This window comes from Anguilla rostrata, chromosome 13 (genome assembly GCF_018555375.3).
Source record: "Anguilla rostrata isolate EN2019 chromosome 13, ASM1855537v3, whole genome shotgun sequence".
In the NCBI taxonomy this organism is placed as follows: Eukaryota; Metazoa; Chordata; class Actinopteri; order Anguilliformes; family Anguillidae; genus Anguilla; species Anguilla rostrata.
Genome location: NC_057945.1, coordinates 33,339,328 through 33,354,060, shown reverse-complemented (window position 1 = coordinate 33,354,060; position 14,733 = coordinate 33,339,328). Strand labels below are relative to the sequence as shown.

Below are 14,733 nucleotides of genomic sequence, written 5' to 3'. Positions count from 1 at the left end.
ACCGGGAGGAACTGCGATGTGAATATTCATGTGCAAGCTGTTGGTCGTAGCTATTTTAATTCAGAGCTCAACAAGCCAGTTTCTCAGCGTCGACGCAAAAATAAAAGTCTTCTTGACGTGCGTGTGTTGTGGATGTACCTGTGAAGGCTCCCCCTTTACAAAAGGAAGGGGTGCAGTGATCAGCGGTGATGGTTATTAGCAAATGTAATAATTCTGAAAACATGTTGAGACCCTTTAAGCTGCCAGGGCTCATAATAATCAAATCAGAATGCTTTATGCCCAGTATTACATAAGCCCGCTAGGACTGTAAGCAATGCGTGCTGGAGTATATTGTGTAATTTGCAAATCCCTGTGTTCTGTCAGTGATAATTAAGCTAATAGTAGCTACTGTGCACAGAGCACTAAACTTCATTGCAACTACACCAGTGCTCTCTGAGAATTATACTACGGCATGACAGCTTCTAACACCCTCGAGATAAAAAACAAAAGAGCTTCCTTAATTGCTTATAGGCTGTGGGTTACGGCAAGGAGCGGTGCCTCTCGCCTCTCCGGCTGGTGTTTGTGGGTTCGTCTTTTTCCTGTGTAAATCCAGTTATGGATAGGTTACTGAACATGGAAATGCAAAAATTAACCTTTGTTAATATAATTTATTTGTTATTACCCTTAATGATAATCATAATCATAATAAAATATGTCTTTGCTTAGGGTATTTCTTATAATGCTAAGTGGCATTAGGCCATTATACAGGTACAAAAGCATGCCTAGTTGTAAAGGTTAGTACAGAGTGGGTACAGAGTGGGTGCAGAGCAGATTTTGACCTCGTATTACCTTCCTGAGTGGCAGAGGAAAAACACGGCCAAATGAGCACAAACGAGGATCGTTTGTGTCGTTCGTTTCTAATCCCTCTCATACGCACTTTGAAGATATGTGTAAATTGTCTACATTTTCTTACAGTATCGGCATTATTACTGTTTGTACTGAAAATCTCTAAATCCCAAGTCTGTGGACGCCGAGTTGCTTGTTCACTTGGCGCCACAGGTTACTGTCAGCAGTAGGAACATGCGCCAGTGATTCGTGTCCTTCCTGGCCCTTGTGGTCTAACAGCTCGGACTTTCGAAAGGCTTTTAGTCGCCGTGGGGCGAATGAACGGACACTCCAGCGCCGTATCACTATTAAAATGTAGTCTTTATTACAGCCACATGTACATTATATTCAAAGGTATCGTCAAAAGTAGAAACAAGCAATCCAAAAAGAGTGACTTCACAGACAAAAGGAACCAGACTGGATCAGCGGGGGGTGGTGCTCGGGAGCCGTGGAGCGCTTCGTCGGTGCCCCGGAAGCCGCAGGGGGGTCCGCTTTCACTCGACGGCCTATTTTTGGTGACAATGATCCTTACGCGGCGCGGAGCGCGGCATCAGACCCCTGCCTTCGCGCGTCGCTCAGAAGGCTTGACTCATGCAGCATTTGACGCGGCGCACAGAAATATCGATAAGCTCTGGCAGTGAAAGGGAAAAGTGTCGTGAGGGATCGCGTTCGAAAGAGAGAACCGGCCGCCTGGTGGGGGGGGGGGGAGGGGTGGAGAAAGCGAGGGCTTTCTGGACGCCCCTAAAGTTAATGCCGTTGGTCACGTGACGTGAGTTTCGGGGATACCGTAGTCAACTACGTGCTGCGGGAGAGCTCTGAATTAGCGAGCCCAGCTTAAATACGGACAGGAACCCCTCGGCAAAGTGCAAAATGTGACACGCTGGGGTTTCAGTGCCACCGAAAGTAGTCAATGGTGTCTCCTAGACCGTAGGTCCCGTACGCAGGGGGTACATTATTTTAACCCCACGCTTATAAAGAATTTCCTGAGTTTCAAGCAGACTGTTAGGAAATTGGTGCTGTTCTGGTTTTTTTTTTTTTTTTTTCACATCCTAGTCTTATTTGAAATCGTCCCTTTTTAAGCAAAGGCAACTGACCTAAGATGTTCCTGCTATCGACGCAGCTCGGAAAATGTAAACAGCCCCTCACTAATCACATTAGCTTCTGTGAAACTGGGATTATTGTAGTGATCAGGAGAGGGCAATACAGTGCAGACAGATCAACATCCAATCATATTCAAGTTACTGGCAGTGATGTCATGACTCGTAAAGAACCTTCGCCACTGTGACAATTCATTATAAAGTGTTGAACTTAACGGAAGGATTTACATTAGTCGGTGTTTGGTCATTGATAAACACTACTTAAAGATAGTAGAGGAGGTGCTATTATGTGAAAAATTAAATCGGAAAATGGCTTCTTAAGGCCAATGAAATTTACATATGTTACAAATAAATAAGGCTAAATTTATGAAAGTGGTTCAACATCACAGCCAACTTGATACGAATACAAGGTTTTGGATGCTCTATTTCAAAACAATGTCAAATATCATCAACCTGATCGCATTGACGCATTTCTGAATTATAAACAATTCTGACTACTGAAAATTCCACTGTCCTATTGGACATTTTCTGAGTAAAAAAAGTCACCACAGCGTCATGACACCGGTCCGTCAGTCGTCACGCTGACTGACGGCTCAAGTGACCGCTTTAGAAAGCTGTGATTCCACCTCAGTCCTTCACACTGAAAGAGAATCCACTGGCGTTCAACAATCATCGGACTTCCCACCATTTACAGAAAAAATTTACAGCGGCAGAGATAACGTTAGAATTAAAACTGTGTCTGTAAACACATCGAAACACCAAGAGCAGGAGGTAGCCACACCTGATGGAAAAAGCACAGGCGTGCAGACAGACATGCGCGCACACACACACACACACACGCACTCACACATACGCACACACACATACACACACGCGCACATGTAAATGCACACATACGTACACGTGTACACGCACACATACGCTCACACATGCACACGCGTGCAGACAAATGCACACACACACACACACACCCACACATGTACACACGCGCATGTAAACGCACACACACACACACCCACACGTACACACTCACACACACGCACGCACGCGCACACTCACGCACTCGGCGGGGCTATACGGTGGTGACGGAGAGCAGCGAGCTGGGGCACAGGATCTCCTCGGTGCTGCCCAGCCGGGTGCCGTGGGTCAGCAGCTCCTCCACGGTGGTCCAGTTGTCCAGCAGCTTGCGGTTGCGCAGGCGGCTCAGCTTCCTGTGGCTGAGCTCCAGGACGGCGCTGCCGTAGCGGGCCTCCGCCCCGCCGGCGCAGGGCACCCCCCGGGCCTGCTGCTCCTGCAGCCGCTGCTCGCGGGCCAGCAGCATGTGCTGCCGCCGCTCCGTCTTGTTCCAGTAGCGGCCCGTCTTGACCTCGCCGTGCGACTCCTCGTCCGTGGTCATGCCGCCGCGCTCGTCCGCCAGCCGCGAGGCGCGCTCCTTCAGCAGCTGGTGGCGCAGGGCGCGCGGGTTGCCGGGCGGGTCCCTCTGGGAGCCGGGGCAGTGGTTGTCCAGCGTGCTGTACAGGCCGCCGCGGCCCTGGCAGCAGCGGTTGGCCGGCTTGGGCCAGGTCTCGTGGATGTCCTGCGAGTGGCCGAGCGTGTGGAAGCGCTTCTCCCGCTCCCTCGCCCCGCTCCCGTGCCTCTCGGCCACGTCCTGACCGCCGAAGCCCCGCCCCGGCTTCGCGTCGCCCAGCCTGCCGCCGCCGCCGCCGCCGCCGCAGCAGTGCTCCCCGGACGAAACTCCGCGGGGGTCCTCGGCCGCTCCTCGCAGCGCGGGGCTGGTCCTGACGTCGGCGCTCGCCCCGCGCTTCCGGACCGGCTCCTTCGCGCCGGGGAGCTCGGCGGCCAGCCTCCGGCCGCGGTGCAGCGCCGTGCTGCAGTAGTCGGGCGACGCCGGGTGGCTCGCCCGCCGCCTCTCCAGCGCGTGCGGGGCGGAGCGGTGCAGCGTGTGGCTCCTCCTCAGGAAGCCTGCCGTGGGGTTCCGCTGCAGCATCATCGCCCTCCTCTGGCAGGAGGGCGTACTGCAGCTGGAGGTCCCCGGGTGGAGGCGGAAGAGCGAGCCCGTGCTGGAGCTGCAGCGGCTGAGGCAGGGGCTCCCGGCCCTGCGGAACTGCACCGCCGACGTTCCCATGGTGCACCTGTGCGCCCCGGCGGGCCTCGGCGGGCGCGCGCTCTGCGGCTGGAGGGTCAGCGCCTCGGGGATGGACTCCAGCTCCCTGCGGCCCTTGGGCCCGTCCCGCTGCTCCCCTGGGGCGAGCGCCCGGGCCCGGTACAGGCGGATCCTCCTCTCCAGAAGCTTCTGGAAGCGGCGGAACTCCCCGGTGCTGACGCTGTAGAAGCCGGAGTCGCTCAGCTCGGAGGAGATGAAGGATTCGGAGGAGGGGGAACCGCCCCGGCTGGTGCGCTCCTCCACGCCCTCCTCCGTCTCCAGCCCCGACAGCTCCCCCTGGTGGAGGCTGCCGTCCGTCCAGCCCAGGCCACTGTCCAGCTCGTGCATGAGAGGTAAGTAACCCATTGGCCTCTCCGTTACGAAGTCCTCATCTTCTGTCTGCAACACAACAGAAGACAGCTTTTACCATTGTGCTCAACCCACATGCACCACAGACTGCTGTGGACAGTTTGGTTCCAGGTCCTCTCTTTAGCTAAATCTTTTAATGTCTAAGCCGTGCCCTGCTTATGAGAGAGTGTGATGTGCGGCGTTGTGCCACCGGTTCCTCTACCTGGCTCAAGAAGCTTCCGGGCTCCTCCACGTTTGTGTTGCAGCATCCAATCAAACAGCTCTGTCCTTGGGGCATACAGCTGGCCAGCCCTGGGTTCTAAATTAGGAAGAAGACTGTTTAGGCTGGTACAGATTAAGAGCAATTTTCACATTGTTGAATGTGGATTCACAGGGTGAATTGATGGCGTTTGTTTGTTAAACCTCTGCTGAGCAGGTGGGATTGTAAGAAAAGAAAAATTATCTTTTTCCCAAACATTTCTTTTTTGGACTGAATATATCTGTCCAGGCGGGATTTCTAAATTCCTAAAAATGTCTGGTTAAGTTTTGCTCATTCTATAGACTGTATATAAACAAACAAATAGCCTAGTACTATGTTCGTAACGCCTCCCAACCCATTATCCCCTTTTTTGGAAATCCACTGTGTGGTCACCCTACATTAACCATTATGAAACCAAATGACTTCCTTTTTTTTTTCTTTTTCTCCGGGTTTGAAATTTTCCAGTGGCAGCTGTGAGCTCGTCTCCTCGCGATCACATGGTCACATGCTCTGTCAGCTCAGTGGAGCGCACGCGAGCGCCGGCGTCCTTCCGCGCCGGCGCGACCAGCTGACCTCGCGCCTCGCTCCTCACCTACGTAATGCCCCGGGACGCGTGCGTCTCCGGTGCCAAATGTGAAATGACTCAACGAAAAAAAAAAAAAAGGCTGCCCCCCTTCCAAAATCATCCGAAATAAATGCCGTCCGCCTCTGCGTAATAACTGAGATTTGGTTCAGTTTTTATATGAAGCGAGCCTGAACCTGTTGTGTTTTGTGGCAGTTGGTATTCAGGTTCCGGGCACAGCAATATTTCAATCCTTCAGCCCTTTGTCTCATTTTTATATTAGCTAGCCAGATGGGTGCAATGGTGAAATCCAGCCAACCTGAGAATTATCTTTAAATAACTTAGATAAATAAATCCATACAACTGAAAAACTCAAAACCCAAAAAACAGAGATATATATATATATATATATATATACTGTCATTTTAAGTGATAAAAATGAGCATTTTTAGATATATTAGTTGCTACTTAAATATCTATTGTGTTTGAGACCAAGAATCATTACAGATATATCACAGCTTCCTGAAACAATATGTGAGATGTTTTGCTTCAGTCTAGTTTTAGCTCTTCCCCTGACAGAGACCCATTGTACTTTTATCTGAAAATGTTCTGTGACAGTCTTCACATGGCTATAGCCATAAGCAGTATCAAAGCAGAAACGTATCTATAACTGTTGAATAGTGTATTGCAAGCACTCATTAAATCATGATAGGCACACGTTCTGCAATATTTCACAGTACAGTGAAGAGTTTGGCTGAAGCCAATCAGTTTCCCATCAAGATTGCAGATATGAATTCCTGTCTTGTTATATCTGTCACCAGTGCTGGCAGAACACAAACGATCAGGGAATAAATGCAGACTTCAGATTTCCATGACTTGTACAAGAAGCGGTTAAATTCTGTGGGGGAATGATTATTTTCTGTTTTTCTTGCTTGATTTTTATGCCGCACTTTCTCGCGCTCTCAAAGAGGGATTTCATTAAAACCTGACTGTGCTGCCGCCCACTGGGCACATGTGCTCTGTGTTTGTGTGTGTGTGTGTGTGTGTATGTGCATGCGTGTGTGTGTGCGTGTGTCTGTATGTGCATGCGTGTGTGTTTGTGTGTGTGCGTACATGTGTGTGTGCGGTGCGTGTGTATGTGAGCGTGCAATGCATATGTGTGTGTGTTTGTATGTGTGTGCGCATGCACGTGTGTGTGTGTGTGCGCATCTTGGTGCTACGTAAACCACAGCAGGTGAGGAATGTCACCAGCACCTGTCTCCACACACTGCCTGCTCTCCCTGGCCTTGGACACACAGGAAACTGTGCTTCCCTATTTCAACAATGTCTGCAATCAAAAAGCCAAAGCCCTCCAGTTATCAAGGGCTGGAGGGCTGGAGTTGAGCCCTTATCTACAGCTTCCCAATCCTCCCAACCACTGCCTCTCAGCTGGCTCTTATGCAAGTCAAAGACCCTTATTTCCAGTTATCTGCTCTCCAAATGGTTTACTACCTCACTTGGCAAAAAAGACATTTTGATTTGTTCAGCTAAGAGAAACTTCATCACAATCCACCGACAACGCAAGACTGGAAGTGCAACAGGTCGGTCAGTCCACAGAGAACTTCCCATGTAAAATGTTGCCTTGGAGTGGATGGATAAAATGCAGGTCTGGAGCAGCACCGTGTTAATGACATCGACGGCGTTAGAAAGACTTACTTTATATACCATGTTCTCCATTCCGTAGTGCATGCTGGGATGGTATTCGGATGCTGCGCAGGTGTCGCGGGGCAGGGTCATGTGACTGCGATAGGGCCTGGGGAGGAGATCCTCGTTAATGCCTTCGTTTCATTTGACAGTGCTGGCGAAATGCATCCGATTGGCTTAGGCAGCGAGCAGTGCAGCACGAATCTGGATAGACTGAACGTCGATCCAAAATTTGATCGTTGCCTTGGTTACTGCCATGTACTGCACACAGGCAACGCGAGAGCAACCCCAGCGCCTCGGGGAGCGTTAAAAAAAAAACAAAAAAAACACTCCAAACGCCTAAAAACACCCCCGCACACGTGACCCCTTACTTGTCGGTGTGGGTGTTGATCCTGGACGCTGACCCCGCGGTGACCCCCAGGCCTCTGACGCCCTCCCACAGCCGGTCCGTCTGCGTGCTGCAGTCCGAGGTCCGGAGCTGTGCGCCCCGCTGCTGCGCCCGCTGGCCCTCTACCTGCAACGTGATTGGCTGCTCGTAGGTGCTCAGGATCCGAAGTGCCTCTCGTTGGCTGCCGTGGCAGAGGTCCGGCCCGCTGACCTGTCGACGCACACGGGCAGAGAAAGCGTGTCGCTAAGGGAGTGGATTTTCAGCCCAGGCACACAGAGGATTCTCTAACGTGTAGTGGGAACATTGCTGCAACGTTGTACCAGCTTCCTGTGTTAGTGGGGACATCCTTCTTCCATCTGATTCTCATGCCTGACATCACTCTGTGTGAGGAGGGATGGAGGTCTGCATTGAACTAAATAAAATCCCAGCGGTGTGACAAAGGAAGATTCTTCCGCCACACTGTCCTCTGATAATGATCCAAGCAGACAACTGGATAAATACCATTTTTTTTTAGCTCGCTCACTCGCTCACTCACTGACACACACATACACACACACACACACACACACACACGCACACACAATAGTGATGCATGCCCCTTGGACACTGCATTTCATCCTTGGATGAGTGAGCGTGGCATTTTTGAGAGAGAGAGAGAAGAAGGAAGGGAGGGAGAGAGGGAGGTAGAGAGAGCTCACCAGATATGCATGTATCCACTACCTCTGTGTATGGCTATCTATATAAACAGGGCTGAGTCTAAGTCCCCATTAGGGAAGGGGAGAGCCCGGGTGCTCCTGGTTTCCCCCTTCACTTCAGCCCGTGTGCATGCTCTGGTGTGAGGACAGAGCGGCTCCAGAGTTTTGGGTTTTTTCTGACAGGAACGCTTGGAGGAGAAGGAGTCTGTCGAATGAGTAAGTGTGACTGCGTGCGACCCTTCTGCCTCCTCACCTGGAACGCGTCCCGCCCTCCCACTCCACCAGCACAGGAAAGCCGCGCCGAGCGCAGAGCGAACGCGCGGTCCTCTCTCTCCCCGCTCGCAGGCTCGGCACGGCCGCGGCGCCGCGCTAGCGCCACGACGCCCGCTACGCTAACAGCCTCGGTCGAGTGTGGTGAAGGAGTTGTTCGACTGCGCTTTCACCATTTTGTTCAAGTGGTGTTTTTCTTGCGTCTCCGTTGTTGACGCCGCACAGAAATGCCTGACAGCAGAAGCTCAGACTCCTTTTTTTTTTTCATGCTGTTGTATAACCACGTTTGCTTAGCAACCACATCTGTAGAACGCATACGCGCGCACTGCTTTTTTTCTTTTCTTTTTTTTTGGACATTTAACGTAATCGCTGCGCATCAAGAACCGTAAGTCGGAGAGCTGCTTCTCTCCAGAGAAAGGACATTTTTTGAGGGGGGGAATTTGGGAGCACAGTTCGGTGCTGTGACAGCCCTGGATCCCCGTTCCCCACCAGCGAGGCGCTGAACCCCCCTCACAGACAGCGGGGGGAAAGAGCTGAGCCTGGGCCCGTCTCCTCCAGGCGCCTCCGGCACCGAACACACGTTCGTTTGGACCCACACACGCCAAACACGCCCGAGGATGCAGCGGACATGCAGGAGCCAACCCACGCGCACATGTACCCCCCAGCCACATCAGACACCCCTTCGGACAGCCTGTGCAGTTCCTTGCGTTGCCTGCGTACCGCGAGTGTGTGCGAGTGTGTGTGTTGTCACCCCCGTGCCCCGGTGCGTGAGCGATAGGTGTGCGGGCACGCACCCACGCCCGCTCCTGCCCACACGCTCGGCGAGCGCACACTCACCCCCGTTCCATCTTCCAACCACGGCCCGGAGTGGCGGCAGCCCATCCCCTCGCCGGCAGACGGAACGGCGCGTCCGCAGCGGTCCGCTCGCAGGAGGAATCCGAGGAAGGAGAGGAGGAGAGGAGGAGGAGGAGGAGGAGGAGGAAGGAGCCCGGAGAGCCGTGGTGGGGGGGTTGGGGGGGGGGGCAGGCCGGGGGGTAGAAAGAGGGGCGCGCTGGCACGACGGCGGTGCGACGCAGAGGGGCGATGGCGGCGCTCCCTGAGCAGGCAGGCTGGTCCGCGCGGATGTGACAGTGCTGAGGAATCTGCTCAGCCGCTCTCTCCTTTCCTTTCTCTCTCTCTCTCTCTCTGCCTCTCGCTCGCTCTCGCTCTCCCTCCCTCCTTCCCTCTCTCTCCTTCTCTCTGTAGCTCCACCCCCCCTCCAGCCTCCCTGCTCATGCATATAGTAGCCCTGCTGGAGCACCCACCCCCCCCCAACCTCAACTACCTCCTGTCTCTCATCTCATTGGTCAATAGCTAATGCCGCCCAGCCAATCCCACGATCAGACAGGGAGAAGGAGGGCTGCCCTTCACAGCTTGGGTTTGATAAAGGAATAATAGTATGTGATGACTCTCCATGGAAGGAGGGAGATTCTTATTTATTTAGTCTTAAACTGTTTTCCTCTTCTCCTTCCTCTGACCATCCCCCCCTCTCTAATTCCCTTGCTCTCATTACTCCGTAACTATCCACCTTCCATACTCACCCCCTCCCCCCCAAAGACTCTCTATCCTCTCTGTGCCTTTTCTCTCTTTCGCTGCTCTCTCTCATTTTCTCCCCGTCACTCAAATTTCACACCTTGGGAAGAGAATCTGTGTGTTTCTCCAAATGTTGGAGCAGGAGGACAACATGTCAACCTGCAAGCAATCAGGGCTGTGCGCCCGCCCACTCAGTGGCACGCTCGATTATGGAACACACACGGACTAAACGCCGTCCTCAGCAAGCACACACTGTACCTAAATGCATGCTGCCGGTTTGTGTGTGTGTGCGTGTGTGTGCCTGTGTGTGCGTGTGTGTGTGTGTGTGTGTGCGTGTGCATGTGTGTGTGTGTGCGTGTATGTGTATGTATGTGTGTGCATGTGTGTGTGTGTCTGTGTGTGTGTCTGTGTGTTTACGTGTGTGTGTGCGCGCTGTTGCCTGGTTTGCTGGTCGTCTTATTCTGTAACTCTGCAGACCGTTATGGAGGAAGGCTGTGGGGATCTCACAGCTGTCTGCCTCTCCCTGGGCGTGCGCACATATGTGGGTGGATGCATGTGGTCCTCTGTTTGTGTTGAAATCCCTGCCTTCCATCAATCAATTGCTCAGGCTATATGAATCAGCTTGCTTCCTTGCATTCGAGTTGTAGGTGAGCATAAGCTGTGTATTTGTGTGTGTGTGTGTGTGTGTGTGTGTGTGTGTGTGTGCGTGTGTGTGTACATGCATGCGTGTGTGTGTGTGTGTGTTTGGGTGCTCATGTACAGCCTCTAGAGTGCAGCATGTGTGTGCACTCCTTCTCTCTGCCCGTTGCTGATTTTAGTCTGTCCATCTTTCGGAGATGAAAAATCAGAGCTGCACAAGGCAGAGAAAAGCCACTCAGTCTTGGTAAAATGGCTGTCTAACTACGGGAAGCCAGATAATATATATGATTTCTTAATATGTATATATCCCAACTATCAATGTTCAGTCTAATCTTCGTCAAGCTCAGTGTATGTCAGATGCGTGCTATAAACATATCTTATGTGATGTGAAAGTGTACATTTAGTGTACACACAAGATTGATGTGAATTGTGGAGTGCGTATGTGTGCCTGTGTCCGTCTGTGTTGATCTGAATGATGTGAATTAAATAGAGTTAATTGGCATTTTTAGGGCGTACATTCATATGATTGATGCCAATTATGTAGTGCGGTTATGAACATCATTAGCGTACAGATTGTGGGATTGATGTGAATTGTGTGTGTGCGTGCGTGTGTGTGTGTGCAGTAGTCAGGTATGTACTGTATGTAGGACAGTGGGTGGGTGTGCAGTAGAGCAGAGAGAGTGGAACACGAGGACCAGAGAGGCACGTGCTAGAGACAGCTGATACACACTCCCAAACAATCCTCTCTCTCCCCCCCCCTACACATAACCAAACAATTCCCTCTCTCTCTTCCCCCTACACACTGCCATACAATCCTCTCTCTCTCTCCTTCACGCACATATTCATGCATATGTTGTGCATACACAAACACCATGGTGAAATCTTTTCTCTCTCTCCCCATCTCCCCATCTCTGTCCGTCTTTCTCTGTCTGTCTGTCTCTCCCCCCCCCTCCACACACACATACACACACACACATGCACACGCTGGACGCACATTCTCAACGTCCCACACCCCACACATACTGCAATTACACACGCGATTCAGCATCAGTCCAATGGAATGAATGACCTGCCCAGCTGAAAGGACCAGCTGCCTCCTCCGATCCCACTGTCCAGCCCCGAGGAGACGCGTCATTCGTGCAGGCACCTCTGGGTCATCAGCGTCCACACACCTGCGCTTCAGATATCCCATCACAGCCCCCATTGCAGCACAAAGAACCGGGCCCTGTTGTGCTATTATTACCGTAATCGCTCTCCAGGAAGCTCAGTCCAGGTCACAGGTCACAAAATGCAGCCACTTTCTATGCCAGCTAATCTCCGACCCAAATGAAGCATGATTGCTATTGGCAAAATGGTCAATCCCAGTTCCCAGAGCAAAAGACAGGGCTATTATTATTTATATATTTTTTTTTTTCTCTTTTTTAGAATTGTGTTTCAGATGAAAAGGCTGAAAAAATGTGCATTCCCATCTATTCATCAGCGATCTGGGATACCAGGCTAAGCGTGCTATTGTTAACTGTGTATATAAGGATAATAGAGAGAAAGAGAGGGAGAGGGAGAGAAAGAGAAGGTGTGAGGTTCAAAAAGATGGGAGCACAGCAGGATTTGTCTGCCTTGGCCCCGTCCTCATGAAAACCACGATGACAGTTGTCCAACTGGAGAGTAATTAATATTCAGCTCCACGGTTGCTCTTTGGCTTCAGAAGCTGGAGATTGTTTAATATTTCGCTCTCTCCTTTGCACAAGTTTTATTATTCTTATTATTGCATCTGCTGCTCAATGTGAGTCCAGAAACACAAGGGGGAAAAAAGGATATGGCCGATTTTCAGAGCTTCTTGTTGCTACCCTGAGGTTATGACTGTTCCTGTCCAGTGTCAGCATTCTACTGTAGTTTGGTGTGTTGATTTCCTCACCTGGGACACTACTTCTCTCACTAAAGAGAGGAGAAAATGCAACTGCAAATATGGTAAAGAACGAAGGTGGTGGATTACTTTAAAAACTAAACGGAAACAGTTTAAAAAACTGATGTATCAATAATTACTGACTAAATGTACAGCATGTAATATATATGACAACTAAAATGTAAAATAATGCTCTCAAAATGAATTGTTTGTTGCAGAGTTAATACCCAGAATTGATTGCCCCCCCTCCCCCACATAAATAAATTTAAATACGGACAAACACATCATATACATAAAAGGCATTGCATACACACACAGCAGAATAACAGAAACAAGATATGGACCCTGCGGAACAGCACAATACTGAGAATAGAAATGTGGTCAAGCCACAAACCTTTGCTGCTTGGATTGTAGTTAAGTAAAGAATATACGTAGTTCATTCAGACTATAAATAGCTCCTTTGTTTTATTAATGTAGGCCTCCCTTGTATTTTGTTTGGGCTGCTGTAGGTGCATCCATTTACATCCTCCACTCCTCCAGTGCACATCCCACTGAAGACGCTTCATTCCTGATATCTAGCTACTTTGTAACCAGTAATGCCACATGGACCTATAATAAGTCAGCACAAAAAATAGCTTTTTTGTGCTTCCTTTCAGGAGTCTTCAAGTGACAACTAAGCTTTACACTTTCCTGGAGCTTCTTTGAGACCCCCCCCCCCCCGCCTCCTTCACACACACACACGCACACACACACACACACACACACACACAGCTGACCTGCTTCCTCGCCCAAAGACCAGTGTACCTTAGTGCTGTATTACCAATTGAAATTTTAACATCTGGTTGGATCTAATGATTTGTTTTACTAACTTATATTTTATATTTGCGGGAAGAAAAAAAAATGTTTTTTTTCCTAATGCCAATTATGAATGGTGTGTCTATAACGTAAAGTTAAAAAAAGCCAGTCAATTTTATTTGATGAAAGACAGTCATGCGCATAAAAATTGCACTAGGAATGGGATGCAGTAGCCTTCCTTTATTTTCAGTATGAAGGGGGGGGGGCACTTCACGTGCAGCTGGGAGACGGAGGGAAACAGCGCATGAATAAAACATGAGGAATTAAAATGGAGCGTGAGGAGAGAACCAGGGGAAGGTTTAACCCCCTGTTTGCTGGCGGTGGAAGGGGAAGGGAACCCGTTGTGCGTTTCCTGTTGAGCGCGGTGGCGGCGGTGGCGCGCGGTTTTAGCCGCCGGTGCTATTAAAAGCCGCGCGGCTCGCCCAGCTCGGCGCGCTATGCATCGGCTCTGAGCAGCACGCGCGGGAGTGAGCGAGGGCGCGTGGGACGCCGCTGCGAAAGGTGTTTGAGGAGCGTGTGTCAGCGCGCGTTCGGGAAGATCAGATCGTCGTGCCGGCGAAGAGCGGGGTAGGAGTTAGAGGGGCTCCCGTGACCACGGCCGTGTACTGTATGTGACAGAAACGGTGGGCAGCGGGGGGCAGTGGACGCCGTTCTCACAAGACTGGCGTGCGGATGCTTTTCTCGCTAGGGGATCAGCGAACAGCTGCCCACTGCTGAACGCGGTGCCCTGCGACCGCCACGTCGGGACCTGTGCATTCACATACGGGCAGGCGAACGCAGGCCTGCGACACGTGCAGAACGCGCAGACACCCGCTAACCAAGCAGCTAGCATTTGCTGTCGGGTCTTATGAGTGTCCCGTGCCGCGTTAGTTGCAATTGATTGAATTACATGTTTAAATCATACGACCGGCCAAAAAAAAAAAAAAGGACACGTGCACATTCCGTCAGCGTGACGGTAAGCGACTTATTCTGCTGATCGCTGCAAACACCGTGACCTGTAGCCGCCTGCGAGTGCCGTGCTGCCGACTGGGAGGACAGCGTGACGAACGGTTCCTTAAATCGACGGTACGTGGCCCCGACTGGGACGAACAGAATCAAAGCGCGCGCGTTTAGAGCCCGTTCTCCTCCCCGGCCAGTCCGGCGTTCCAGGTACCGAATCACAGCTAAATCTGCCCCCGTGCCTAAAACAGCAAACAGAACACGCGCAACATGCCTCTGCATCCTGGAACGGGTCCTTAATTATCCCGGATATCGTTAACACAGGAAGCTCACAACAGATTACAAAGTAGGCTAATGCGCCGGGGCAATCAGGCCCTTTACTGCGCCCAGTCAAAGTCTCTTTGGGACCGATTAAAGAAATCCTCTGTGTTCCCCCGGTGTCGGACAGGTATGGGAAATGTGCTGACTGGCTGACGCAGGCAGAGGGTGGTTTCTCCCTGTTCCCCAGAGCGACCTCCA

At 51.2% G+C, this 14,733-nt stretch overlaps 1 protein-coding gene across 1 annotated transcript; it reads right to left on the bottom strand.

Moving 5' to 3' along the window:
- Positions 1-1,166: 1,166 nt before the first annotated feature.
- Positions 1,167-9,540, bottom strand: LOC135238363 (uncharacterized). The gene is made up of 5 exons (XM_064306151.1): positions 9,147-9,540; positions 7,328-7,554; positions 6,969-7,065; positions 4,676-4,771; positions 1,167-4,503 (listed from the first exon to the last, which is right to left on the bottom strand). The coding sequence occupies exons 1-5, from the start codon at positions 9,189-9,191 to the stop codon at positions 3,034-3,036; spliced, it is 1,935 nt and encodes a 644-aa protein (XP_064162221.1). The 5' UTR covers positions 9,192-9,540; the 3' UTR covers positions 1,167-3,033.
- Positions 9,541-14,733: the final 5,193 nt, after the last annotated feature.